This window comes from Podarcis gaigeae (assembly GCF_964106915.1).
Source record: "Podarcis gaigeae genome assembly, chromosome: 7".
NCBI classification, from domain to species: Eukaryota; Metazoa; Chordata; class Lepidosauria; order Squamata; family Lacertidae; genus Podarcis; species Podarcis gaigeae.
In genome coordinates, this window is record NC_139683.1 from 16277415 (window position 1) to 16304982 (window position 27568).

Genomic DNA, 27568 nt, shown 5'->3' on the forward strand with positions numbered 1-27568 from the left:
AATTATTTTTCATTTTTTCTTAATTAAGGTAAAATGACAATCCATTTATATTTCAAGATCCTTTCCTTTCCACCTCCCCATTAACTGTTATAGGGGGAAATTGCTTCAGTGAATGGGCCTTTTATGTCCTTGAACAGATCTTCTGTTCGGTCAGAATGTAATTTGTCCTCAGGTGCTTCAAGAGCCTGATTAATTAAGGACTCTGGGCAAGGAAGAGCACAGAACCCACATTAGGAGGATCAACGATGATGAGCTCGGTACCTGAAATAGCGACTTCTGGGTGAGCTTTAATATGGTTATTCTGATTTTATTAAAGCATGAACATATGCACTCTTTTACGCTGCTAGAGTACCTCACAATCACCTATAGTTGGGGTCACAATGCTTTCTTCTACACACTCCTTGGCAGGGTCAGCAAACTTTTTCAGCAGGGGGCCGGTCCACTGTCCCTCAGACCTTGTGGGGGGCACACTGTTTTTTTTTTGGGGGGGGGAATGAACAAATTCCTGTGCCCCACAAATAACCCAGAGATGCATTATCAATAAAAGCACACATTCTACTCATGTAAAAACACCAGGCAGGCCCCACAAATATCCCAGAGATGCATTTTAAAGAAAAGGACACATTCTACTCATGTAAAAACACGCTGATTCCTGATTCCTGGGCCGAATTGAGAAGGTGATTGGGCTGGATCCAGTCCCTGGGCCTTAGTTTGCCTACCCATGCTTCTTGGTTTCGCAAAATGGTCAGCCCTTCTTCTTTCCCAGTGACCTTCATGGCTGTGTAGGGATCTGACCCCCCCGTTCTCCCAGGTCTTAGTCCAGCCCCCTAACTAATACACCCTACTGGCTTGAATTTTTGAATACAAGCTTCCCGCCTCCATTAATTGATGAAGAATGTGTTGTGACGTGGGGTTTGTGATTTCAGCTCTCTTGACATAATATGCTGGAGACAGTTCTCTAGTAACACTTCTTTATTAAAGCAAACAAGACTGAGACCTGAGGAGGGGAGAGCTACATTTATAGGGACAGGGAACTAGCTAGAAAGGATACATTTTGGAGGGAACAATATCAGGCAATCACAGTCCTGCCTTTTGGAGGAAACCAATAAGACAGAGGATCCAAATACAGCAGCTTAAATGAACCAATAGTAGCTGTACCCTCTGGAACCAAAAGGCAGTTACTTTACCCTAATGCAATACAGACAATAATAATACAGATATAAAATCCTTTGACTCAATACACAACAGAATGTATGAAAATAAATGCAGAAGGCACAACACTAAACCAAACATCACAAAAGGTATCTGTGGGTCGTCACGTTCCTGTGCAGCATTGGGGTGGTTCTGTGTAGGTTATTGGGTGTTTAAAGAACAATAATGCGGGGTTTAGCAAGCTAGCAAACTTTTCTTCCAACTGCATGGTATAAAATAAATGGGATTTGTTTTTTAGAAAAAGAAAAACAACAAAACAGGACAATATGATCCTCTGGAGGAAAGGGCAAATATAATTAAAATTATTTCTACTCCGAAAGTTCAGTTCTCATTATGAGAGTTGCAACTGCGTATTCCCAATGCAATTTTTAGATCTGCATGCCCGGAAAACTAAGCTAAATGTGGGACAGCATATGTATCGCTCTGCCTGTTGGAGGAAGCGTAAATTAGATGCAAAATTTCAATTGTATCAGGGAATGTCCAATCTTCTCTCTGTGTTGCACACGCTGGGAAATGAACTGTGAAGTTTTGAACACATATGACGCTGGAGACTAATTACCAAATCTTAAATACAGTGGTTGAGCCCTGATGGGGAAAATGTATAATAGCTTTGGGGATCCCAGGAATTTTCGAGACAGTAGGGTAACAGATGCTCTAGAAAGCCACCGGAATGCAAATGTTAAGCAGAATTAATTCACTTTATTTAGCTGGTTTTTAAACAGCCACACATGAATAAAAACAGAATTACAGGGTATAAACAGAGCATAACTTTCAAAGAAGACTTCCAAATAAAAGCAAGTAAAACGATTGACACAATCGGGGGAAGGAGTTTTAGGTATATTTCGTGTTAACTCCAATCTTGCTTGCAAAGGAAGCAGATGTCCCTTTGGAAAGCAAAGTGAATAAGAAAGATGCTGTACCAACAAGTGACTGGTGAAAATATGCTGTATGGCAGGAATTGATGTCTCCTTAGTTAAGCTGCTGTGATGCCATGGAAAGAAACCTCACTGCTGGTGCGTGGTGGGGAGTTGGAAAAGGCTATGGGCTCTTGCCAGAGCCAGTGTGGTGTAGTGGTTAAGAGTGGTAGACTCGTAATCTGGTGAACCGGGTTCGCATCTCTGCTCTTCCACATGCAGCTGCTGGGTGACCTTGGGCCAGTCACACTTCTCTGAAGTCTCTCAGCCCCACTCACCTCACAGAGTGTTTGTTGTGGGGGAGGAAGGGAAAGGAAAATGTTAGCCGCTTTGAGACTCCTTAGGGTAGTGATAAAGCAGGATATCAAATCCAAACTCTTCTTCTTCTTCTTCTTCTTCTTCTTCTTGCTCAGAAGTGATGCAACGAAGTGAGGTCAGCTGAATTGCACGATGCCTTTGGCTTCTTTCGGGGCACGATTGCAACATGGTGACCAGTGCCATTAAACCAATTCCCTTTAGGCGTTATGACAGCAGCAATACTTAGCGACGTTTCCCTTCTGCTAAACTCAGTTTGTATGTGGGTAACGAAAGCAGCTTCGAAGAAATCATCCCCAAGATTTCTGCCCGTTTGTTTGCAATGGAATGTACAGGAGCTGTGCTTGAACAAGTCCCCAAGGTTTTTTATTATTTCTATGTTTTGTTGAGATTGTAGAATGGGAACCTCTCCGGCCCACTGCAATTAATATTGCTAATAGATTGCAGGTGCACCTAGTGGTTTAAAGAGGACATGGAAAAAACTTGTTTCCTGCCCTAGGGGATTTGCAATCTATCAGAAGCATCTGCATTACAAAGGGCAGTAGGCAAGTTCAACAACCCTGTTTACTTCCAAGCAGCGGGTGATGAGATCATAATTGCAGAAATGAAGCCAGTAGGAAGCCGCTAGAAAGAAAAGGTGGATTGCACCTTTTCTCTGTCCTTTCCAGGATACGTGCAAACAAAGGCATGGTTTTTATATCAGATTTCTGCATTGTTTCTCAGAAGCACTTTGGCACGATGGTATTGTTGTGCGTTCCCCATTTCCCTGAGGGGCAAGAGGTTCCAAGAACAGTGAGGCCAGGGATTGGTTTCCTTTGGGTGAGAGGGCACTGGAGATCTGGGGACTGGAATATTTGCTCTATTTACAAGTATAGGAGCAGAGCATTTGTAGAGGCCAGCCTAGCAGTCTGAAAGCATTTCAGCACAAGTAGATAAATAGATACTGCTGCGGTGCTTCTGTGTGCTTCCATGCGCTCTGGCACTCATCACACTCCTTTGTGCGACAAAGCAGGTTTGGTCATGCTAGCCACATAACCCGGAAAGTTGTCTGTGGAGAAATGCTGGCTCCCTTGGCCTAAAAACAGAGGTGAGCGCTGCACCTCATAGTCAAATTCGGCTGGTCTTAACCATCCAGGGGTCCTTTACCTTTTTACTTTAAAGGTAAAGGTAAAGGGACCCCTGACCATTAGGTCCAGTCATGGCCGACTCTGGGGTTGTGGCGCTCATCTTGCTTTATTGGCCGAGGGAGCCAGCATACAGCTTCCGGGTCATGTGGCCAGCATGACTAAGCCACTTCTGGCGAACCAGAGCAGCGCACAGAAACGCCGTTTACCTTCCCGCCGGACCGGTACCTATTTATGTACTTGCACTTTGATGTGCTTTTGAACTGCTAGGTTGGCAGGAGCAGGGACTGAGCAACGGGAGCTCACTCCGTCGTGGGGATTCGTACCGCCGACCTTCTGATCGGCAAGGCCTAGGCTCTGTGGTTTAACCCACAGCGCCACCCGCGTCCTTTTTACTTTAGAGGCCAATAAAAAACACTACTGCCAGGCAGTATTTACCCCACATCAGATCCCAGAGAGACTAAACCTGCATCCCTAAGACAAATGCCCCAACATGGCTGGTGGTTAGGGATTGTGGGATTTGTTGCCAAAGAGATGGAGGATAAAGATTGCTTTTATACATGGCTGGCTAATCTTAGCCTTTAGTGGCACAGACAATGGGAGTTTGTGGCACAACTGGACAACAGAAAGACCTGCAGCAGTGGAGGAGGGTTGGTCAGGGTGAATGAGGAGCTCATTCCCCAACCCCAGTCAGCCCCCACCTGCCTGCCTTCCTACTTGAAACCAGTCCAGGGTGTGGCAGTGCCAGTCAATTTCCTCCTTCTCTATCAGCGCTGATTTCTGGCAAGACTATGCTGATTTGGGGTGAGATCTCAGCCCAAATGGATGTGATCTTGCCCAAAGTCGGGGCCACTGGCAGAGGCAGCATTCTCTTGGGAGTGCCATTATTTTTTTGGAGGGGGCTGTTCTGCCATCTGAGGCAGTGATCTCACACTGCCTAATGGCTGGGCCAGCTCTGGTCTCAGAGTTGCCCTTGTAGAACTCAGCAGGGAGGTGTAGGATGGGAACAAAGCCTGAAGTAGTTGGCTCTGCCTCTCGTTGCCTCTGGCGCCATCTACTGTTGGCCTCCCTGCTTTCTGCCCTCCCATTCTGTCAGCATCAGCCACCGCTATGTTTGTGGGCCAGACTATGCATAGCTAAGCCTTCCTTGCTAGATGTCTCTCTTGTTCTGAGCTGCTTCCGCCTCCTGACACGGCTTTGGCAGGTCTGCAAATCAATGGCAGATTTTTATATTTTTATATTTAAAGAGCGGTAGCCAGAAATTAAGCATGTATTATTAAAAATGGAACATTTGGCTTGCAGATGGAGAAAAGCACCACACAAGTCTTGTTGTTTTTTCTTTTCCCACCTTCTGCAAGCCACTTTGAGACGTCTAGCGAAAAGCAGTGTAAAAAGCAAATAAATAAAAACAAATCATTCTGACAGTCTTATAAAATACACACTAGAAGATTTCTACATTTTCCTGGTTAGAATTCTGCAGGGCTACTTTGAGAGGTGGGTGGGTGTGAAAGGGGAAGGCTGTTTTGACTCAACACGTTATCCATTCACTCATTTAGTGCTGCACAATAAATTAAAAGCCTCTGTTGCAAAGAACACAACATTCTACATAGCTTGATATTTGAGAGGCAACAAAGGGGATTCATTTAATTTAGCAGAAGGCTAGAGTAAAACAACACATAATATATGTTTAATATTATTTCATTTTTAAAATATATTTTGTGTTTTTATACTGGGTTTTTATGTTGTGAACTGCCCTGAGACTTGTGGGTATAGGGCGGTATACAAATTATTATTATTATTACAGTGGTACCTCGGGTTAAGAACTTAATTCGTTCTGGAGGTCCGTTCTTAACCTGAAACTGTACTTAACCTGAAGACCACTTTAGCTAATGGGGCCTCCCGCTGCCGCCGCGCCACCACTGCACGATTTCTGTTCTCATCCTGAAGCAAAGTTCTTATCCCGAGGTACTATTTCTGAGTTAGCGGAGTATGTAACCTGAAGCGTATGTAACCCAAGGTACCACTGTAACCTGAAGCGTATGTAACCTGAAGTGTATGTAACCTAAGGTACCACTGTACATACGCTTCAGGTTACATACGCTTTAGGTTACAGACTCTGCTAACCCAAAAATAGTGCTTCAGGTTAAGAACTTTGCTTCAGGATGAGAACAGAAATCGTGCTCCAGTGGCGCAGCCGCAGCAGGAGGCCCCATTAGCTAAAGTGGTGCTTCAGGTTAAGAACAGTTTCAGGTTAAGAACGGACCTCCGGAACGAATTACTTAACCCGAGGTATCACTGTGTTATTATTATTATTATTATTATTGGCATCCATCTGTCTTGGGAGACAATGGAAGGTGATGTCAGACTGTTAGAGAGTTACAGTGCCTGCTGGGGCTGTAGACAACAGAGACATGTTTTATTTCAGGTGGGGCAGGTGAAGGTGTCCGGTTTTGCAGGTACAGGTGCACCATAGCGTTTCTGCCCTCTGCGCTCCTTCCTCCTCTGGCTGTGGATAAACGACCTGTCTGCCTGTCTCCATATACCAGGAGACATTGTTGTTAACAATAACAATTCCCTCTCCCAATGATATTTGCTGGAACAGAGTCCTGCGTCTGTGTTGGGTTTTTGGGGTTGGGTTTTTTTGAATCGTTTTGCATTCTAGCAGCTGCAGTGAAGCCACACAGAAGCGACAGATGCTCCTCCAGCCTGGCGAGATTTCTTGCCCTAGTTAGCCGCCTTTCCCCTCCTGCGCCCGACACGCTTTGCCTCCTCTACCTGTCTCCTCCTCCAATTTGACGAGGAAGTCCTCAATCAAACAGCCCCACGCCAGGTCGCCCTGAAAAACCTCGCAGCGCGGCGTGCCGGGATTTGTAGTTTTCTGCCCCCCCAAAAGCTTTCAGAGCCCCGGAGGCATGGGCTGCAGTCGCGGGACCTTTCCAAGCTCGGAGCTCCCTCTTCGCTTCGCGCGCCCTGGGCATTGCATGCGCAGCAAAGCCGCCTTTGCAGCGAGCAGATGGAGGGTCTTGTGGCCTCGCCCGACCTGCGGGCAAAAGACTACATTTCCCAGCCTGCACTGGGAACGGGGCTAACCCTTTCTTGCTGCAGGTTGTTCTTTTGGTTGCAGACGAGGAAAAAAGAGAAAACAGTGGAGGGGGAAGAAAAGAGAAAGGGAGGAAGAAGGGGTGGGGAAGAGGGGAGGAGAAGGAGAAGCAGAAGCAGCATCCCTTGGCAGGCGAACTATGCATGCCCTAAGCAAGCTCTGAGAGAATGGCTGTGGAAGGTAAGGGTTGCAGTCCCCCTGCCTTTCCCTTTTGCAAAGCCAGGGGCGGCCGCTCCTGCTTCCTGATGCACCGCCTTCCTTGCGCCCACCTCCATTTCTTTTCCTTGGCGCTCACCTGGAGAAGGCGAAGCCCCAGGAGCTGGGCTAGGAAGCGGGGGTGGGGGTGGGAAGGCATCCTTCAGGTGGAGAGGGGCGGGGGAAGGAGCCCACCTTTGCAAAAATGCTCGCGATGGGCTGGGCACAGGAATGGGCGCTTTTTGCAAGCGGAAGGGGGTGGGTCATCATGTGCCCGAAAAAAGGGTCAACGCCGCAGCTGCCGCTTCTCATGCATGCCAGGAAGGGTTGCCAGTGGAAGCAGCCCACCTGGTCGGAGACGCACCGCTGCTTCCCTTCCCCCATCCTTGCCCGCCCCCTCTCTGAAAGCTATTATTATTATTATTATTATTAATTATTATTATTATTATTTTGGGGGAGCATGCAGCACAGGATAGAGGGGAGTTTCTATCAGAAACAGCAGCCTTGCTGTAAAAAATGTAGTTTCTGATAGAAAACCCCCTCTGTCCTGCTGCATGCTCCCCCCATAATAATAATAATAATATAATAATAAATTAATTGCATTAGTTGAAGCCCTGTATCTCTGTAGCTGCCCCTCTGCCCTCACACCAATGGTTTTCTGATGTCCTTCGATACCACTTAAAAGAAAAAAAATACATGACAAGTGTGGCGCTTTTCAACATCTACAAGTACTCTTACAAATCATATTCCCATTATCCAGCTTCACAAAGTTGGGCTCTGTGTAAGCTCTTGAGCCTTAAAAAGACGCTAAGGTTCAGGTTTTGCGGCTGATTTGGGGATATGCGGCAATTAAATAGCGCCAATAGCAGAGGGCCCGTTTGGTTTTAGGGATCCGAAAAGGCCCAGGATTTCCGCACAGCTGCATCAGATGAGCTGCACCTAAACAGCAATTTGTTCACGGGGCCTTGGAAGTTAGACAACTCCTTTCTGTAATGTCAAACACAGAAGGGAGTTTTCAGGAAGAGGGTTTGAAACCTGTGAAGTAGGTTCGAGCTATGGTTTTTCAAACGAGGGCCCGGGGGGGGGGTCTCAAAAAATTATTGGTGGTTGTTTGGTGACATGGGAACCAACTCCTAGGGGCCAAGGTCCCTTTGGCTCCCCCAGTAAAACATTTGAGGGGGCTGCCCGCCCAAAAGTTGATGGGCATTGCCATTCAAATGTTGTGTGCAAGTGCCACATATTGTGATTGATTATGTGGGATGGGGCTTACCTGCCCCCAAATTATATTCTTGTTGGCACCCCTGTTCTGTGAAAAAACCCTATGATCGTGAGCAAGCAGACAGGAAGACAACTTGCCTGCCATTAATTCACAGAAATATTATTCTAGGGTGTTGGGTGAATTCTGCATTACTGCCAGTGGGCCTTGTAGGTGCCCTGTGTGAATCGGGGCCTACATAATAATAATAATAATAATAATAATAATAATAATAATAATAATAATACCTGCCTTCACCATGAGGTTGCAGGGCAGGTCACAACAATGTAAAATTCAGCATCAGGAACAGTTCACACAAGGTATCTCAAGTATACCATCGTCAGCTTATGATATTTTCTGAAAAGTTGCTCAAAGCAGTTCTCCGTCGTGGGGAAACACTGACTCTGCCAGATGTTGTGGACCTGCATCTCCCCATTATGCCTGTCCGCTGGCCATCCTTGCTGGGGCTGGTGGGAGTTCTAGGATGTTCAGCAACATCTGCATTCAGTTGCCCTGATCCTGTGTAGGAGATCTGCATCTTGTATGCATAAATTACTTAGGATGGCAAACTATGGACATAAATGCACCTCTGAATAAGGACCCCGTCTATTCAGCACCATGTTGTTTTGCATGGAATGCACATTTTGAGGTGCTTTCAAATATGCATGCAAACATGCATGCTAACAGCTCATTTATTCACCTTGGGTTGGGGCATTGTTGAGGGGGTTTTGTTGGGGGGGGGGTACAGTTGCTGTTGATACTCATTTTTTGTATCTTTGTTTTGGATTCATGTGGAAGTTGTTCAGTTTGGTTGTGTAATTTTTGAAGTTTTGTTTATTATTTACAACTGCTTTTATGTTTGTAGTTATGGTTTTTTTATATACATTGTAGGCCACCTTGAGCATAGTTTTAACTTTGGAAAGGCAACATACAAATAAAACGATTGATTGTATCTCACGGTATATCTCAAGCTGCAAATGCAAGGGTGAAGTGTTGCATCTTCAGCGTATAACCAAAGCTGTAAACCGGGGTCAGCAAACTTGTTCAGCAGGGGCCGGTCCACTGTCCCTCAGACCTTGTGGGGGGCTGGACTATATTTTTTTGTTTGGGGGGGGTGGAGAATGAATTCCTATGCCCCACAAATAACCCAGAGATGTAAAAATACCAGGCAGGCCCCACAAATAACCCCGAGATGCATTTTAAATAAAAGGACACATTCTACTCATGTAAAAACACGCTGATTCCCAGACCGTTCGCGGGGTGAATTTAGAAGGCGATTGGGCCGGATCCGGCCCCCGGGCCTTAGTTTGCCTACCCATGCTGTAAACCGAAGGTGCTAGATGCACCTTTGTGGAGAGGGATCCCATAGCTTAGGGGCTGCCCCAGATAATGCCCTCTGTTGGGCCACCACCATCATCCCTAAGCTTCTGAGGGTGAAGGAACGACTAAGAGGGTCCCCTCTGCTGAATTTTAGCCCTCCAGAAGGTCTCCCTGATAATTTTGGCCCTAAGGCATTTAGGGCTTTAAATACAATTCCTTTCTGAATTGGCCCAGAAATGAACGAACAACCAATACTCTAGTAATAAAGTACGCAACCTTATAGTATAGGCCTTAGCATAGAAAGTTTTGACCCTGTTGGTGGTGGAGCGGCATCTCCTGCACCTTTAATAGTTGAGCAAGCCACATTTTTGTGGGGAGAGTTTAGTTATGATGATGATATTAGGCTGTCTGTTGGTATGCTTCCTACTATGTTTTAGCATTGGTGTTTTGTAATGCGTTTCAAATGTTTTATACGTCCCTGAGATCTTTTGATAAAGGGTGATATATAAATTGAAATAATAATAATAATAATAATAATATGCTAAAATTCCTTATTCTACATCTCTATTAAAGGTGCAGGAGTAATAAAAAATAAGAATGATAAAAGGTGCAGGAGTCTCATCTTTTGCATTTGACTACCTTTTTAGTGAGTCCTTTTACAAAGCTACCGTATTTTTTGCTCTATAAGACTCACTTTTTCCCTCCTAAAAAGTAAGGGGAAATGTGTGTGCGTCTTATGGAGTGAATGCAGGCTGCGCAGCTATCACAGAAGCCAGAACAGCAAGAGGGATTGCTGCTTTCCCTGCGCAGCGATCCCTCTTGCTGTTCTGGCTTCTGAGATCCAGAATATTTTTTCTCTTCTTTTCCTCCTCCAAAAACTAGGTGCGTCTTGTGGTCTGGTGCGTCTTATAGAGCGAAAAATACGGTACATGTTGCTGTCCATGAGAATATATGAACTGAAACAAAACAACGATAATCATTAATATTAATTTTGAATGGTTATCAGGTTATTTTAATTCTTCCCTTTTTCTGCCACCTTCATCATTTTATGTAGAAATCACCTTCGTTCTTTTCTCTCTCTGTTTCTGTCAGCTCTCTTTATCTCTCTCCCCCTGCCGCTAATCCTGAAATATTAAATGACATTTTGGAGACTCAAATTTTAGCATAGCTCTCTTCTCTGGAAGGAACAGAAAATGAAGGAGCCTATCTTTCTCATGCCAACAGTGGCAAACTCTTTAATTTTTTTTATCACATTTTGATTTTTAAAAATTTATTGAGTTCTACACCTCTTACACAAACAATATAAAAGTGCAAAATGATACATTCAGTTTAAAACATTTTTAAAAATGTTGTCACTGAGACTCAAACAAATACCTTAGGTACCCCTAATGGTTTACCCGTGAGGTTTTGTAAATCTTGGCAATCTTATTTTCAAAGTCTCCTCGGTTTCAAAAGCAACAAGGGGCACTGTTTGAAAAATACAAGCCCCAAGGCCCTTTGGACATGCTGAACTGTAGAATCCCAGCCTGTGAACATAAGCCATAGAATTAAAATTGAAGGTGGGCAAAAAAAGAAAAAAGACAAGAAGAGCAGTATTCTGCAAAAGATACATAAAAACATATGAATGTGTAAAAAAAAGTGAACTAGTTCTAAGTTGTTTTTAGAAAATAAATGCTTTTTAAAAGCCAGTCTAAAATGGTAGGCTTTATGTCTTTTCTCTCTCTGTAAAACCAAATTGGATACACCTCCAGTGAGCTTGTTCCACCACTTTGGTGGTCCCATTGGTATGGTTCCATAGAAGGGACATATATGATGGGATAGGCATATTTCCACTGCTGAAGAGACCGGTCGCTTTTAACTTCAAAGGAGTGGCTTATCTCTTCTGTTGTGGGAATTGTCATTAGGAAAAAAAGAAAGTGCAGTTTTTATTTCAAACCTAGTTAGGGCTGCGTACTTACCTGGGAGTAAGCCTTACTGAATGCAATGGGATTTACTCTGAGTAAACATAAATGGGATTACATAAACAGGATTACACTGTCCTGGACTCATTCCAATGAGACAATAAATACTCCAATTCAGGCATAGGCAAACTTGGCCCTCCAGATGTTTTGGGACAACAACTCCCATGATCCCTAGCTAACAGGACCAGTGGTCAGGGATGATGGGAATTGTAGTCCCAAAACATCTGGAGGGCCGAGTTTGTCTGCTCTAATTTCTGTAGACTGGGATTTATTTGTTTAAATTTTTTACCTTACCTCTCAGTTACACATGAGACCGTCGAGATAGAACTCAATTCCAAGTTAAGAACAGTACTTTTTTAAAAAAAGAAAACAACCAGCAAATCACACAGCTTTAAAAAGGAGTAAACTAAAACAAGAGAAATAAACTTAAGTCAACCAAAAGGCCTTGTGAAAAGAAAAATCTTAACTTGTACATGGCAGTAAATTACATTTTCAATTGAAGCATGGGGCTAATCCACATGTATGTGTATCTCCTGCATGCCTGTTTAGAACTAAGCCCAATTTAGTTCAATGGGACAAATAAGTATATTCTTTTTAAATGGAGATGAATGTGCCTTGGATTGTCCGTGCTCTTAGCAGTTTGGCATCTCTCTTCCCATGAGTGAAAAGGAAGCCTTAATGTAGGCTTAGCATATTTCAAACAGTGAAAATGTTCAGCTATTTTTATGGGGAAACGGCCAAAAAATGGCACTGCCAATATAGCCTGCCATACATCCAGAGTTTCCTGGACATTTTCCCGATTTCCAACCGGACACTGCTGCCGACCGCAGTGAGAAAATTCAGACGTATGGCAATCACCATTTCAAGGTGGGAAAAGATTGTTTCCATCTTAAGAACAAGCCAGCATGGTGACCCATGGCTTGAAGCTGGCTTAATATCATGACTTGCTCTGAGGTTGGTGTCAGTGACAGCATTTTTTTCTAGTTTGGCTAGAGTGGGAAACAATGGCTAATGAAAGACATATTGGTTTGTTTTCAGCTTGTGTGACAGGAGGACTAACAGGCTGAGTGCATGCCCAAATGCTTGTAAATATCTTGGCTGGTTTATTGATTGTCCTAATTGGGCCAATACTTGATGCTTTGTTGTTGAATTCTTTAGGAAATTATTGTTGGTTGAGCTGATAAGAAATTGTTGTCTAGTGGGGTTGGATTCACACATTTAAACAACCAATTAATCTGCAGTCCATTCAGGCACAAACACACCTTTGTGGACAAGACAGTGAATTTGTGATTGTGGGCATAGAAATATTTGCATTTTAGCTTCTCTGTTCTCTGTTTTCTTTGGCTACTTCCCCATTCTTTCTGCTCAAGGAAGAGCGAGTTTAATCCAGGGGCTGCACCTTGTTGTGTGTATTCTTGAACTGTGCATTCTGGTTTCTTAAACTGTCTGCTCCAAATAGCAACAGGAAATATTTCAAGCTTCATGAAAAAGAACCACCCTTGGCATTCAGGTTGGGCAAACCTCCAAAGCCTGGTGCCCTCCAGCTGTTTTTGACTTCAGATCCCATCAGCCCTAGGAAGCATAGCCAATAACCAAGGAGTTGTAGCTTAACACATCTGGAGGGCACTAGGGTGGGGAAGACTGAAAGAGGGCCTTGCAGTTGGGAAGCAGAACGTTTGAGGCATATAGTACTTCTCTCGCTCTCTTTTAAAAATTTTATTCAGTTTTCTTTTTCATTCATTACATACATCTCATATCCATAACATTTACTACTGTAGATTCCGGTGTATAAGACGACTTTTTAACCCCGGAAAAGAGGTTAAAAAGTTGGGGGTCATCTTATACGCCAGGTATGGCTTTCTCCTGGTGTGGAGCCCACCCACTGCTGCTGCCCAGAGTATAAGACTGGGCTTATAAGACGACCCCCGTCTAATACGCCCAGTTGCCTAATACGCCGGAATCTACGGTATTCATTCATTCCTTCCTCCCTCCCCTCCTAGCCCTCCCCAAACTTCCGCTTCTAGTTTGTTTCTCCTTTCACCCACCTTGCTACCTCCTAAAAGAAAAAGTGCTAATAACATATTTATACAATAACGTCTAATCTAAAAACATAAAGATGAAAATAAGTGCACCATATTATTTCTCTATATTCTACACATTTTCTAATACTAATGATGTGAATGTTTATTTAAATCCTGCCATCAAGTCTATAGACTTCCTTTGTTTTTGCAAATATAATAGAAATGGTTCCCATTCTTTTTCAAAGTCACTGTTGTCTTTTTCTCATTGTCTGTCATTTTTGCCAGTTCTGCATAGTTCATCAACTTCTCTTGCCATTGTTCTTTAGTTGGCGTTTCTCCAGTCTTCCAGTTTTGTGCAATCAATATTCTCGCAGCCATGGTGGCATACATAAATAGAGTCGTCTTTTCTTTTGGTATATCTTGGCCTAAGATACCTAGTAGAAAGGCTTCAGGTTGTTGTTTTTTGCAAAAGTTATTTTCAACATTTTCTTCAACTCATTATATATCATTTCCCAATAAGCTTTTGCCTTTTTGCAATCCCACCACATATGATAAAATGTACCTTCTAGGCATGTAGTACTTCTCAGACTGAGAAGTGTGGAAGCGTATCTCTTAAGATCAAGCCACCAAGCTGGGTCCCTTGAATGTTCTATGCCTTTGGGAGCAAGATGCACAGGGGTCCCCAAGTATTCCTAGCCAAACTTCTATTTTCCCTTGCAACCAACAGGGGGGGACCTTGGTAATATGGCACCCTGTGCAAAGCCAACATTGGACACCACCTCCAGCACTCACTGTGCCTTCCCAAAGCTGGGTAAGGGAGGTGCAAGGCTTTGGGAAGGAGGTATGAGGCTCTGGCAACGTCCTAGAGTCCTACCACCTCCTTCCAGAAGCTGGGCTAAATCCACCTCTGCTACCACTTCCCTGCATTAAACCCAGAAGACTGAAGTGTGGGGCTGGGGAACCTGTGGCCTTAATAGAGGAATTTTTGGATTCCAGGTCCCGTAATGCCTAACTGTTGGCCATGGCTGATGGGAGTTGTAGTCCCCCAGCACCTGTAGGGCCACAGGTTCGCCAATGGACCAGGATTCTTCAGTGCTGCTCATAGGAGAGTTCATATGCACTGGGAGAAGGAGGACTTGTGAGTCAAGGACCCACCACCTGCATAGGATTATAAATAAGATACCAAGACACATTATTTTAGGTTAATGGGCAAAATTAGGCCACGACTTTTATTGGTTACAGCATGTGAGTAGTATTGGCTTAGGCATTGGATGAAACACGAATACATGACTCCACCCCGCTCAGCAGGGAGTCATATCAGGGTTAACAACCAGTGGGAGGAGCTTGTTGATGCAAATACAACTGGAAGCTCCCCCATGACGTCACCAGGGGTCATAACATGGCCCCAGCCACCAGCAGGGCATTGGACAGGATCCACGACCGCCAGATTCCTTTAATGGAATACCCAAAAGAGGAGGGGTAGATGATGGTGCATACCCAATCCTCCAACACAGCACACATATTCCAATGCCTAACCGCCAATTCCAGAAAGTTGTGACAAATTGCTACAAGGTAGGCGAAGAAACCAAGAGGCTGGTGCCAATTTGCCAAATGGATAAAAATGTCCTACCAGGGCCCTTGGGCAACCAAGGCAACTAACCAAAGTCCATAGCAAGGTCAATACGCAAAGGAAGCTGACCTAAAAGGGAGGGAGGGCAGGAGATCCGATGAAAGCAGGAACCTGACTGCGAACTGAGTGCTGCCACAGCTGTTTAAATGCGGTTAGCTCCGCCCACCAGCTGGCCCTATTGGTCAGCTGGAAGGCTTGGCCACGGCAGCAGAAGCAATCAGGAGCAGGGAGCCGAGTACACCTCCCTGCCGCTGTGGGAAGCTGCTCCGACTCACAACCCCTCCCCTCCGGGAGGAGGAGAGACCTTCTAGGAGCATCACCATTCCTGGATGAACAGGCGAGCGGGATGCTGAGAGCAGTTTTAGCTGGGCTATCTTGCAGCTGCTAGGAGGCTACTTACAGTGTGTTTGTCAGGTGAACTGTGCCTCTAACTTTAAGGAAGCAGGAAAACGTGGTGCCCTAAGTGTTAACAGGTTGGGAAACTCTGGATTTCACAATATGTACTGCACTTGAACAATATGGGGATGATATACTGATTGCTGCCAGCACAGTAAGAGGTCAAGGCTGTCCATCTCTCATGGTTATAGGAGCAACATTGTCTTGACTTAGTGTGGTGTAAGGTGTTTGCGTTTCTTATTTTACATTCTAACAAGGATAATTTGGGAGGCGGTTAAGAAGAAGTATACAGGCCGTCTTTAAATATGAGCCCATTGAGACAGCTGCCAAGGAAACTCTATTTATAGAGCTTGGAGTTTCAACAGTGTTCCTTTAACTGCTTCCTTCCTTCCAGTCAAAGTGAAAGAAATAGGTCAGAACCAATAGCAGAAAGCTTTTTTTTAAAAAAAATAATCTTTGTTAAAATGTTTGCAATTATATTTTCTCTGCTGCATAGCGGAAGGTTTGCGGTGATAAACAAATTTGGATAAGCACGTTCTCAAGGAAACTGTGAAACAGTATTTGTAGACCTGCCTGTGGATCTAAACTAGATATAGGGCAGTTTGGAATAATAATAAATAATCAAATGATCTGTAGGGTATCTAGTGAAAGTAACTCCATGGAGTTTTGTTATCATCTTGTCAGTTCTGAATTATTGCAGGCAGGAAGTTCAGGGTCTTGGAGATACCAGTCTCAGTGGAATGAAGCTCAACTACAATGGCAGAGCTTGCAGGAGATAAAACTGCAAGTAGTAGTAATAATAATAATAATAATAATAATAATAATAATAATAATAATTATTTTGTATCCCGCCCTCCCCGGCCAAACAACAGGTAAAAAACAGGTAAAAATAGCACAGTGTACATAAAATCGCACAGTCAATTAATTAAAATACATTCTAGAATCAATTCAGAATCAAATTAATGGCAACCATCGGATTAGAGTTCTATGAAGATTACAGAAGGAAAAAGGGGGTTAGACTGTGCCTTGGCCAAAGGCCTGGTGGAACAGCTCCATCTTGCAGGCCCTGCAGAAAGATGTCAAATCCCACAGGGCCCTAGTCTCTTGTGACAGAGCATCCCACCAGATCAGGGCCACGGCTGAAAAAGCCCTAGTTCTGGTCGAGGCCAGTCTAACCTCCCTGTGGCCCGGGCTCCAAGATGTTTTTATTTAAAGACCGTAAGGTCCTCTGTGGGACATACCAGGAGAGGCTGTCCCGTAGGTACGAGGGTCCTAGGCCGTATAGGGCTTTAAAGGTTAAAACCAGCCCCTTAAACCTGATCCTGCACACCACCGAGAGGCAGTGCAGCTGGTATAGCACTGGGTGAATGTGATCCCACAGTGAGGACCCCATAAGGAGTCTTGCCACGGCATTCCGCACCTGCTGGAGTTTCTGGGTCAGGCTCAAGGGCAGCCCCACGTAGAGTGAGTTACAATAGTCAAGCCAGGAGGTGACCATCGCATGGATCACAGTGGCTAGGACAGGGTGAGAGGCACAGCACAGCACAGGCAAGACAAAGTGATTGGGGGGCAAATAGATAGGACACCGGTACAGTGCATGGTCTGAAGGCACCTGAGGCCACCACCTGGTTCAGAGTTGGGGAACCTGTGGCCCTATTGATGTTGTTGAACGACAGTTCCTATCATCCTTGACCATTGGCCATGCTGGCTGGGGCTGGTGGGAGTTGGAAATCCAGCAACATGTGGAGAGGGACCTAGGTTCCCTAGTCCTTAGCTGAAACTAAGCTTGTCTGTGTCTGGTCAGAGTTTGGATGGGACCTTGTATACACCGTTTTGGGGTTTTATGAGTAAGGGAAAGGTAAAGGAACCCTGGACGGTTAAGTCCAGTCAAAGGTGACTATGGGGTTGTGGCGCTCATCTCACTTTCAGGCCGAGGGAGCCGGCGTTTGTCCACAGACATCTTTCCAGGTCATGTGGCTAGCACGACTAAACCCCTTCTGGTGCAACGGGTCACCGTGACGGAAACCAGAGCGTATGGAAACGCCGTTTACCTTCCCGCCGGAGCGGTACCTACCGTATTTATCTACTTGCACTTTGATGTGCTTTCAAACTGCTAGGTTGGCAGCAGCTGGGACAGAGCAACAGGAGCTCACTCCGTCGCAGAGATTCGAACCGCCGACCTTCTGATCAGCAAGCCCAAGAGGCTCAGTGGTTTAGAACACAGCGCCACCCGCGTCCCTACCAAAAAAAGTGGGATACAGTACCAGTGTGGACAAACACAAGGAAACCAATCATGGTTGCCTGGTTCAGTAGTTTCCCACATTCTGTCATTTAACCCAGCGCATTGGGTTGTATCCAGCCAAGTTTTACTCAGAGTAGACGCACGGAAATCGGTGGGCATTGTTCTCCCTGCCTAATGGAGGCAGTATGTCCTTGAATACCATTTGCTGGGAATCACAGCTGGAAAAGGTGCTGCCATGTTCAGGATCTGCTTGCTGGCTTTCTGTAGTTTGGCCCCTGTGAGACCATGGTGCTGGACTGCATGGACTTGATCCATCAGAGCTCTTCTTATGGTAAAACCCAGCCACTTCCTCTCTCCGTTACCTCCAATAATTCAGATTAAGTCCTATATCCCGCAGGATGTAGAATGAGGGGTGGCCAAACCGACTCTATGACTGCGAATGTCTGGTGTCCTTTGACATCGATTGGCCTATTTATCTACTTGCACTTTGAGGTGCTTTCGAACTGCTAGGTTGGCAGGAGCAGGGACTGAGCAATGGGAGCTCACCCCATCACAGGGATTCGAACCGCCGACCTTCTGATCGGCAAGCCCTAGGCTCTCTGGTTTAACCCACAGCGCCACCCGCATCCCAAAGTATACTGGGCAGAAAATGGGATGGCTACAGTGGCCACTCTTTCCTCATGTTCCGTCTTGCCTCTGAGTTGGCAAGTGGGGTAAGAGCAGATTTGGCTCTTAGGCTTCCAGTTGCTGATCTTCTGATCTAGGGAGTTCTTGCCTCTGGTGGACAAGCAAGAAAAAGGGACACAGAATTCTTCTCACGCTTGTAAGCAGAGAGATTATGGGGGAAGATGGAGTCTGTTGCATCTTCATTTTTCCCAGTGCCAGCAGAAGAAAGCGGGGGAAGAATTCTTCAAAAATATTGGACACACATACAGTTTGCTCTACAATAGTTTTAAATTGAATTATTTGGATTAGGGTTGATTTAGCCCTATTGATTTCAATAGGAGTAATCCGCTTAAATGCAAGTATTTCAGCTCCACTTTGGATCAGGCGGCCCCAAATCTGGCTAACATTGATTTAAAACCTGAGTTGTTTTCCACTGAATAGTTCCCCCCAACCCTCCCAGACTTTCAATTATATATCTAGGATATAACTGGAAGGATCATTTGTATCAATTCTTCTTTTATTAGGGATGTGACAAACACCCCGGCTCGATTTAAATTACTGTATAACCTTCGTCCCTCTGGGGAAATTGCGAATTGCTTGGCTAGTGACTTTTGGAAATGCAGGAGTTTAATGTCACCTGCGGCTGTTGCAGATCCATCTGCCCCCTGCTTGACTGACCAATTAGCTTGGTTTGGAAATCTCTATTTTTGGTTGTCCTCCGAGGTCACAGCGCGCACCCTGGAGGCCTGCAGAGAATGCCTTCGTAGGCTTTTCTCTCAGGCAGGGAATCCTCCAGGGGTGTCCGCGTGTGGCTTAAGGCTGGCTATCTGCTATAAAAGAATATTAATCCAATTCCACATATTGGGAGGCTTCATTTGGAGGAGGGTAACGACAGCCAGGCACATAAAATCCAACTATTCTGGACAACAGCCATACAAGAAATATGTAAAATAACTAAGCAAGTATTAGACATCACCCCAGAATTGGCCCTACTAAACATCTTCCAAGACAACAATTCCCATTTACACCACAAAGCACTCATAACCCACCTACTTTCAGCAGCCAGAAATACCATAACCAGACACTGGAGAGACCTGTCAGGAGTAAGCATGGACCAATAGTACCAAATAGTATGGGAAACAGCCCTGCTAGAAAAATTAACCAATAAATTGAAACTGACACGGGGACAAACAAAAGAAGACGCCTTTATCACATACACAGCCCAACAAAACAATGACAATAATCCACCAACAGCATATAAATCAATATGGCTAACCTGATCCAAAACAGCCACCCGCCCCACTCACACACGAAAACAAAGATCACCACAGCCAATCACAAACAAGCAACCACACCCTAGGCCAACCCCAACCTCTCTCACCACCAAAGGAACACAAGTGAACAGCAGAGAACCAGCACGAGTAACGCTGACACCAAATCCTACATACATTAAGCAAAATAGAAACATTGCTACCCCCCCCTCCCATCTTTCCCCCTCCACCCCTTTTCTTCCTAATGTCTCAACAAATGAAACTGATTTGTAAAAATGTTACATGGAAAAAATACAAGAGACATTACACATACTTCTGTAAAACAAGAAAATCTTTAATAAAAAACAAAACAAAACAAAAAGAATACAGTGGTATCTCGGGTTAAATACTTAATTCGTTCCGAAGGTCCGTTCTTAACCTGAAACTGTTTTTAACCTGAGGTACCACTTTAGCTAATGGGGCCTCCTGCTGCCGCCATGCCGCCGGAGCATGATTTCTGTTCTCATCCTGAAGCAAAGTTCTTAACCCGAGGTACTATTTCTGGGTTAGAGGTGTCTGTAACCTGAAGCGTCTGTAACCTGAAGCATATGTAACCCGAATGATAGGAAGCTTGGAATGATAGGAAGGAAGCAGCAGCGGGCATGTTCCAAAATACCCCCTACAATCTAGGGAGGCTGCCCCTGCATTCTGGTGCCTTTCTGTGCAAAAACATTGCTTCTGTTTTGCAATGTATGGACTCCTTGAGGGGATATCCTTTTACTCTTTTTTTTGTGAGTGTGCACGTAGTGGGTGGGAAAACCTCAGGCCCACGGGGGCAATTGCACTCCCCAGGCCTCTCTGCTTAGTCCTTGGGACTCTACCGACCCAGTACGTTTCCGAGCACCATTCAAAGTGTTGGTGCTGACCTTTAAATCCCAAAACGGCCTCGGTCCTGTATACCTGAAGGAGCATCTCCATCCCCTATCATCCAGCCCAGACACTGAGGTCCAGCGCCGAGGGCCTTCTGGCGGTTCCCTCGCTGCGAGAAGTGAGGTTACAGGGAACCAGGCAGAGGGCCTTCTCAGTGGTAGCGCCTGCCCTGTGGAATGTCGTCCCAGCAGATATCAAGGCAATAAACAACTACAGTGGTACCTCGGGTTACATACGCTTCAGGTTACAGACTCCGCTAACCCAGAAATAGTACCTCAGGTTAAGAACTTTGCTTCAGGACGAGAACAGAAATCATGTGGCGGCAGCACAGCGGCAGCAGGAGGCCCCATTAGCTAAAGTGGTGCTTCAGGTTAAGAACAGTTTCAGGTTAAGAACAGACCTCCAGAACGAATTAAGTTGTTAATCCAAGGTACCACTGTATTTTACTTTTAAAAGACAACTGAAGGCGACCCTGTTTAGGGAACCTTTTAATGTTAAAAGGTTATTGTATTTTAGTGTTCTGTTGGAAGCCGCCCAGAGTGGCTGTGGAAACCCAACCAGATGGGCGGGGTATCAATAATAAATTATTATTATTATTATTAATAATAATAATAATAATACATCCTCTCTCTTCCAAGGTCAGATCCTTCACCGACTCTCCTCCACCTCAGCGGCGGAGCAAGCTGATCGGGCGCCTGGGGTGGCATGTGTGCCCTGCGCCCAGGGGTGGGGCGAGTTGGGGCAGGAAGCCCCGTGGGGCCTCCAAGGAGTCTGCCTGACTCCTCCCACTCAGCCACCCTGCAGCTGAGGGGGAGGCAGTGGATGGACCGTTTGGGGCAGCCTGGAGCCTGCCGGCGCCCAAGCCACCGCGTCAATCCCAGGAGAGACGCATGGCTCGGGCGTGCTGCAGGCCCCATGGTGAGTGCCGCCCGCCATTTTGTCACCCCCCCTCAGTGGTGACACCTGAGGCGGCCCACCTCCATCCCCCTTCCTCCACCCCTGCTCCACCCCCTCCTCAAATTCTTTTGCCAGGCTGGAATGTGGGTGAGGTCTTTATATATATATATTTCAAAGATTTCACTCAAGGATTTTCAACCTTTAGTCATTTATAGGAGTCTTTAGAATACATCTCACATTGGATAATGTGGACTGATTTGAATTCCAATCAATTTTAACTCGGTGCAGAAGCTGTTCTCCGCTCCGCCCCGCCCCCCACCATGTAATTGTTTAAGAAACCGAGATCTGTCATTTGAAAAGGGCTTAGTGTACGGAACTGGATAAATAAATTTGGTTAATAGAATAATCCTACGAAAGTGCAGGCTGAGAGTGCAGCTCATTTGACTCTGTGCAGGCTTTAAAAGAGTTCTTTCCTGGTTAATCCATTCTGCTATAGAGTGTCATTGCTATGTAAGATTTTCTTCCCCCTTGTTACCCTGAATAAAGAAGTTAGCTGTATCATAACTTTTCAATTTGTAGACTATGAATAACATTACTCAGATTGTACAGAAGAAATCCTCCTGCTGGATCTGTTGTCGTCTAATGACACCACATCTAATTGGCTTATGTCAAGAAATACATGCGTTCGCAATACATGCTGTAAATCCTGTAAATGTCTAAAGGATGAAGAAACAGGGTTAAGGCAGAGCAACAGCAAATGCTTTACGGGTCTCACATGTCATATTCAACAAGTGTACAATCTGTGCAATACAACTAGTTGAACAGGACACCTGTACAGCCATTCGTGTGTAACATTAGACTGCATGGTCCACAGTGGTACCTCGGATTACAGACGCTTCAGGTTACAGACGCTTCAGGTTACAGACTCCGCTAACCCAGAAATAGTACCTCGGGTTAAGAACTTTGCTTCAGGTTGAGAACAGAAATCGCACAACGGCAACACGGCAGCAGCAGGAGGCCCCATTAGCTAAAGTGGTGCTTCAGGTTAAGAACAGTTTCAAGTTAAGAATGGACCTCCAGAACGAATTAAGTACTTAACCCGAGGTACCACTGTACTCAATAGGTGTACGTGTGTAGAGTCAGCTTGTGTTGAGTGTAAAGTGTGACCTGCCTTGTTCTCCCTCGCAATAAGTTGCATAGTCTTGTCAGCATACAACTCCTGTGTTCGGAGATCTGCACAGGTTGCTGATCTGCTCTTGGGCCAAGTTCAAGATACAGTGGCACCTTGGTTCTCAAACAACCCATTCCGGAAGCTGGTTCCAAAACCAAAGTGTTCCAAAACCAAGGTGTGCTTTCCCATAGAAAGTAATGCAAAATGGATTAATCCATTCCAAGCTTTTAAAAACAACCCCTAAAACAGCAATTTAACATCAATTTTACTATCTAATGAGACCATTGATCCATAAAATGAAAGCAGTAAACAATGTACTGCTGTCACACAATCCATCCATCCATCCATCCATCCATCAATCAATCAATCAATCAGTAGCTGAAATGGGTTCCATACAGTCACAAAAACAAAACAAAGAAGCCGCAAAAACAAAAACGCAAAATAAATAGCAAAAACAGGCAGACCTCAGTGTAACACTCAAAATGGAAGTATGGCACTCAAAACGGAGCATGTTCGGCTTCCAAAAAAAGTTCGCAAACCAAAACACTTACTTCCGGGTTTGCAGTGTTTGGGTTCCGAGTTGTTTGAGTACCAAGGCGTTTGAGAACCAAGGTACCACTGTATTGCTATTAGTATAAGGTAAAGGTAAAGGGACCCCTGACCATTAGGTCCAGTCGTGACCAACTCTGGGGTTGCGGTGCTCATCTCGCTTTATTGGCCGAGGGAGCCGGCGTACAGCTTCCAGGTCATGTGGCCAGCATGACTAAGCCGCTTCTGGCGTAGCAGAGCAGCGCACGGAAACGCCGTTTGCCTTCCCGCCAGAGCAGGACCTATTTATCTACTTGCACTTTGATGTTCTTTCGAACTGCTAGGTTGGCAGGAGGAGGGACTAAGCAATGGGATATCACCCCATCTCAGGGATTCGAACCGCTGACCTTCCAATCGGCAAGTCCTAGGCTCTGTGGTTTAACCAACAGCACCACCTGCGTCCCGCTATTAGTATACAAAGCCTTTAAGAACTTGAGATCAATTTACCCCTTATGTGCCCACTTGTCTGCTTCGATCAGTGGAATTGGCCACATATGATACCTGCTCTACATTTGTAAGAACTCAGTTGTTTGTGTGTCAGCTCCTAAACTTTGGGACTCCTGCCTATTGATATCAAGCAGTTGCCTTCACTGTATTTTTTGGATGCCTGCTATAAAGCATTTCTTGTTTAAGACAAGCCTACCCACATGCTTAGAAAGCTGCGATGAGCTTTGATCTGTTGTAGTCTATTGTTGTTTTAACTTCCTGTATGTTTCAAATCATTGCTGTAAACTTTTATTTTGATGCTTGTATTATTTTATCTTTTTGTGAACCTCTTTGAGGGTTCTTCTACAGTTGAGTAGTGTATTCTTTTTATGAAATAAGTCAATAGCCTACATCTCATAGATTAAAAAGATACATGCCCTGGCTTTCGTTTCCTCATGTGATGCTAGAGTGGTTGAAAACCTTTCATGTTGTCCTTTCCTACACTCCAGACTCATTGCAATTCCTTCTTCCAGCTATCCATTGCAGTCTAAATCCAAATGGTATCGATCTCTCCGTCCACACGGAAGGAATTAACCTGCAACTTGAAGGCGAGAGAGTGGACTCTTCTTCCCATAAGAAGGAGAGCTCTTCCAAGTTGCTCGAGTCCAAAGGAACGCCCAAGAGACAGCACGGGGAGCCAGAATCATCTAAGGTAGGCATAGCAAAATCACACATTTATATTCAGAAGGAGGGTCTGTACTAAGTGGTACCTCTATGCAGAATGTTTCAAGTTAAATCTCTTCTTTTTTCTTTCTTTGGCGATCACTTGTAGCTGAGTAAATTTGTCTTCCATAAACACAGTTTTAACAATGAGTCCGTAAGTGACTGTGGAGGCCAATTCTGGATCCACACATCCTTCCACAGTCAGGACATAGGTTTCCAGGCAGGAGTTGATCACGGTGTAGATTTGCCAAGCGTGCCTTCCTCTTAGCACGTTTCTCCCTTTTGTCCTGAGTTTGAGTGTCTTCAAAGCCCATGACACCTTTGGTAAAGGCTGTTCTCCAATTGGAGCGCTCACAGGCCAGTGTTTCCCAGTGTTTATACTACATTTTTTAAAATTTGCCTTGAGAGATTCTTTAAACCTCTTCTTCTGACCACCAGCATTATGCTTTCCATTTTTAAGTTCGGAATAGAGTAGTTGCTTTGGAAGACGATCATCAGGCATCTGCACAATATGACCAGTCTGTTGTGACGTGGGGTTTGTGATTTCAGCTCTCTTGACATAATATGCTGGAGACAGTTCTCTAGTAACACTTCTTTATTAAAGCAACAAGACTGAGACCTGAGGAGGGGAGAGCTACATTTATAGGGACAGGGAACTAGCTAGAAAGGATACATTTTGGAGGGAACAATATCAGGCAATCACAGTCCTGTCTTTTGGAGGAAACCAATAAGACAGAGGATCCAAATACAGCAGCTTAAATGAACCAATAGTAGCTGTACCCTCTGGAACCAAAAGGCAGTTACTTTACCCTAATGCAAATACAGACAATGATAATACAGATATAAAATCCTTTGACTCAATACACAACACAGTCCAGCAAAGTTGATGTTGAAGAATCATTGCTTCAACACTGGTGATCTTTGCTTCTTCCAGTACACTGGCATTAATTCGCCTGTCTTCCCAAGCGATGTGTAAAATTTTTCGGAGACAACGTTGATGGAATATTTTACTAGCAAAAAGGATCTTGGATAGCCAAGCTGTCCAGGAAAAGGTGCTTAGAGATGCACCACTGCTCAGTGGCAGAACATTGGCTTTGTGTGCAGAAGGTCCCGGGTTCAAACCTCGTCATCTCCAGCTAAAAAGATCAGCTGGCAGGTGGTGCAAAAAACATCTAAGACTTTGGAGAATTGGATCATGCCAGTCAATGGTCGCCTAGATAGACAATTTCACCTGGTGCAAATAGCAGCTTACTATGTTCCTGAAGGTGCTGAAAGCTGTACTGTATTTCTTTTCCTTTCTTTGGTTTAAGTTTGCTTTTGGAGGTGCAGAGAGTTAATGTCCATAGAAAGCAAAGCAACTGCAACGGAACCTTTCCCTCTTTTTATCGGAATGATCCAGAGTGAGATCAGTCCTGCTGGGACACAGCCAGTCTCAGAACATATCTGATGCTGGCCGGCTAACAAATGAGCAATCAATAGGCTAATTCAAATGGGTTTTTCACAATTAGGGTGCATCTTCCAGACCAGTAGGTTTTCACATGATCCGCTACAGAGAATAGATTGCATATCCCCTTTCTCCTTCAGATTTTCCATCACTGAAACCTGGTTTCTTTAACTGTGGGTCTCTCTTTATTTAAAGTCTTATGATAAAAACAGTACAGTATACCCCCAACAGAGAGTCATTCCCAAGTATATACAGTTGTTCCTGATGTTTGATGACATGCTTATGGTCATTTCAGTAGTAAAAATTCTGTGTGGAAGTTAGATTCTTCCTCTTAATCCCAAAGAGTCCCCCCTCCATCATTGTAGAGTGAATTGTGGCGTTTTTGAGTTTCTTTTGCGTTGACCATGAGAGATAGAATTACATTTCCCCTTTAAAAAGCAAGTGCATTACTATTATAATATCTGAGCCAGGGACAGACTTCCAGTACTCAACAAAAAAGTAGGAAAAAAAACTTTTTAAAAAAATAGTAGTTGAGATCTGAAGTTCTCTTTGTTGACAAGCTGCTCAAATGTGCATCCTGCACATTTAAGAGTAGAAAGAAAACTGTCTGTAACGTTGTTTGTTACGTGTTTTGAGGCCTTTTTAATGTCTCCCCTGCCATATAATTAGTTACCAAAAAAGAAGACATCGGATAACATTAAGGAAATGACTGATGGAGCTAACACAAAGGCAGGGAATTGTATGTCCATTATGGTGGGGCCAAATTAATCACTGAGCTAGCTGACTGAATACCCTGGTTCATTTCTCAGGTAGAATAGCAAGTCCAAGGCAATGAAACACCCACATATTTGCATGAGGATTCGATAAGCTTCCCATAATTTTTAAGGGCTGCTGTTATGCTACTGCTGCTGCTCTGTTTTGTGATTTTTATGGTTTTCCTGGACTGACCATAGCTTCAGTGATAAATTGCTGGTTGCTGTTGTTAGTAGATTATGTGTTTTTCGGGGAGTTTGCTTTTTAATTATGCTGTTTTATATCGTGTTTACATGTTGTTGTGAGGTACGTTGCAAGAAAGGTTTTTCTAAAAGGCAAGAGTATACAGCCATTGAACAAATGAATAAAAGCTTGTAGCCCAGATTGGGATTCCTCACGCATATGGACCAGATTTAGCCCACTTTCCATCTCTCTCTCTGTTTACAGTGCCCTGGTGGCACCAGCTAATTTGGCTTTTTGACCTGGAAGTATTGCTAAGGGCAGGATCTGGTTCAATGTATTTTCTTGATTAAAAAAAAACAACCTGAAAGCAGAGCAATGAATCTTCTGCACCAATTTTTGTCTCTCCAAATTTTGCAACATGTGTAGATCCTGTTTCTGCTATTCATGGGGAAGGGCAGGTAACTAAAGTTGGCCCCTAAACCTTCCCTGCTGACCAGTATCTTCCTCTTCCTCTCTGATTCTGAAATCCCCGTCCCCAACATTGCCTGTCTGGTTTCATGCCCAAATTCACAGCCTTAAGGGCTTAGGATGCTGAACTGATGACTTCGCCTTGGTCCAGGAAGGGAAGATCCCACACACTAAAACAGATGCACCATTGGTGTGTATGGTGTGTATCTGGATCAGTTTCCTTACTGTATAGTTGTAAGCCTCTTAGAAGCCATTCTGACATATTTGTGGTATATGAATGAATGAATGAATGAATGAATGAATGAATGAAATTGTTTTTCTGGGCTTTACTTAACTTGCTGGGTGCATCTTCTGCTGGAGAAAAACATGTATGGTCTTCCCAGG

At 44.6% G+C, this 27568-nt stretch overlaps 1 protein-coding gene across 5 annotated transcripts in view; it reads left to right on the forward strand.

Moving 5' to 3' along the window:
• Window positions 1–6628: 6628 nt before the first annotated feature.
• SAMD12 (sterile alpha motif domain containing 12) overlaps window positions 6629–27568 on the forward strand; it is a 212245-nt gene continuing 191305 nt past the window's right edge. Inside the window, exons 1-2 of one of the 5 annotated variants that reach the window (XR_014566801.1) lie at window positions 6629–6845; window positions 24147–24325. Coding sequence is in view for 1 of the 5 variants with exons in the window: in XM_083749493.1 (XP_083605619.1) it covers window positions 6833–6845; window positions 24147–24325 (192 nt within the window). In the remaining 4 variants the exon portion in view is untranslated. The remainder of the gene's footprint in view (window positions 6846–24146; window positions 24326–27568) is intronic. The other 4 variants (XR_014566802.1, XM_083749493.1, XR_014566803.1 and 1 more) reach the window with 4 other exon arrangements.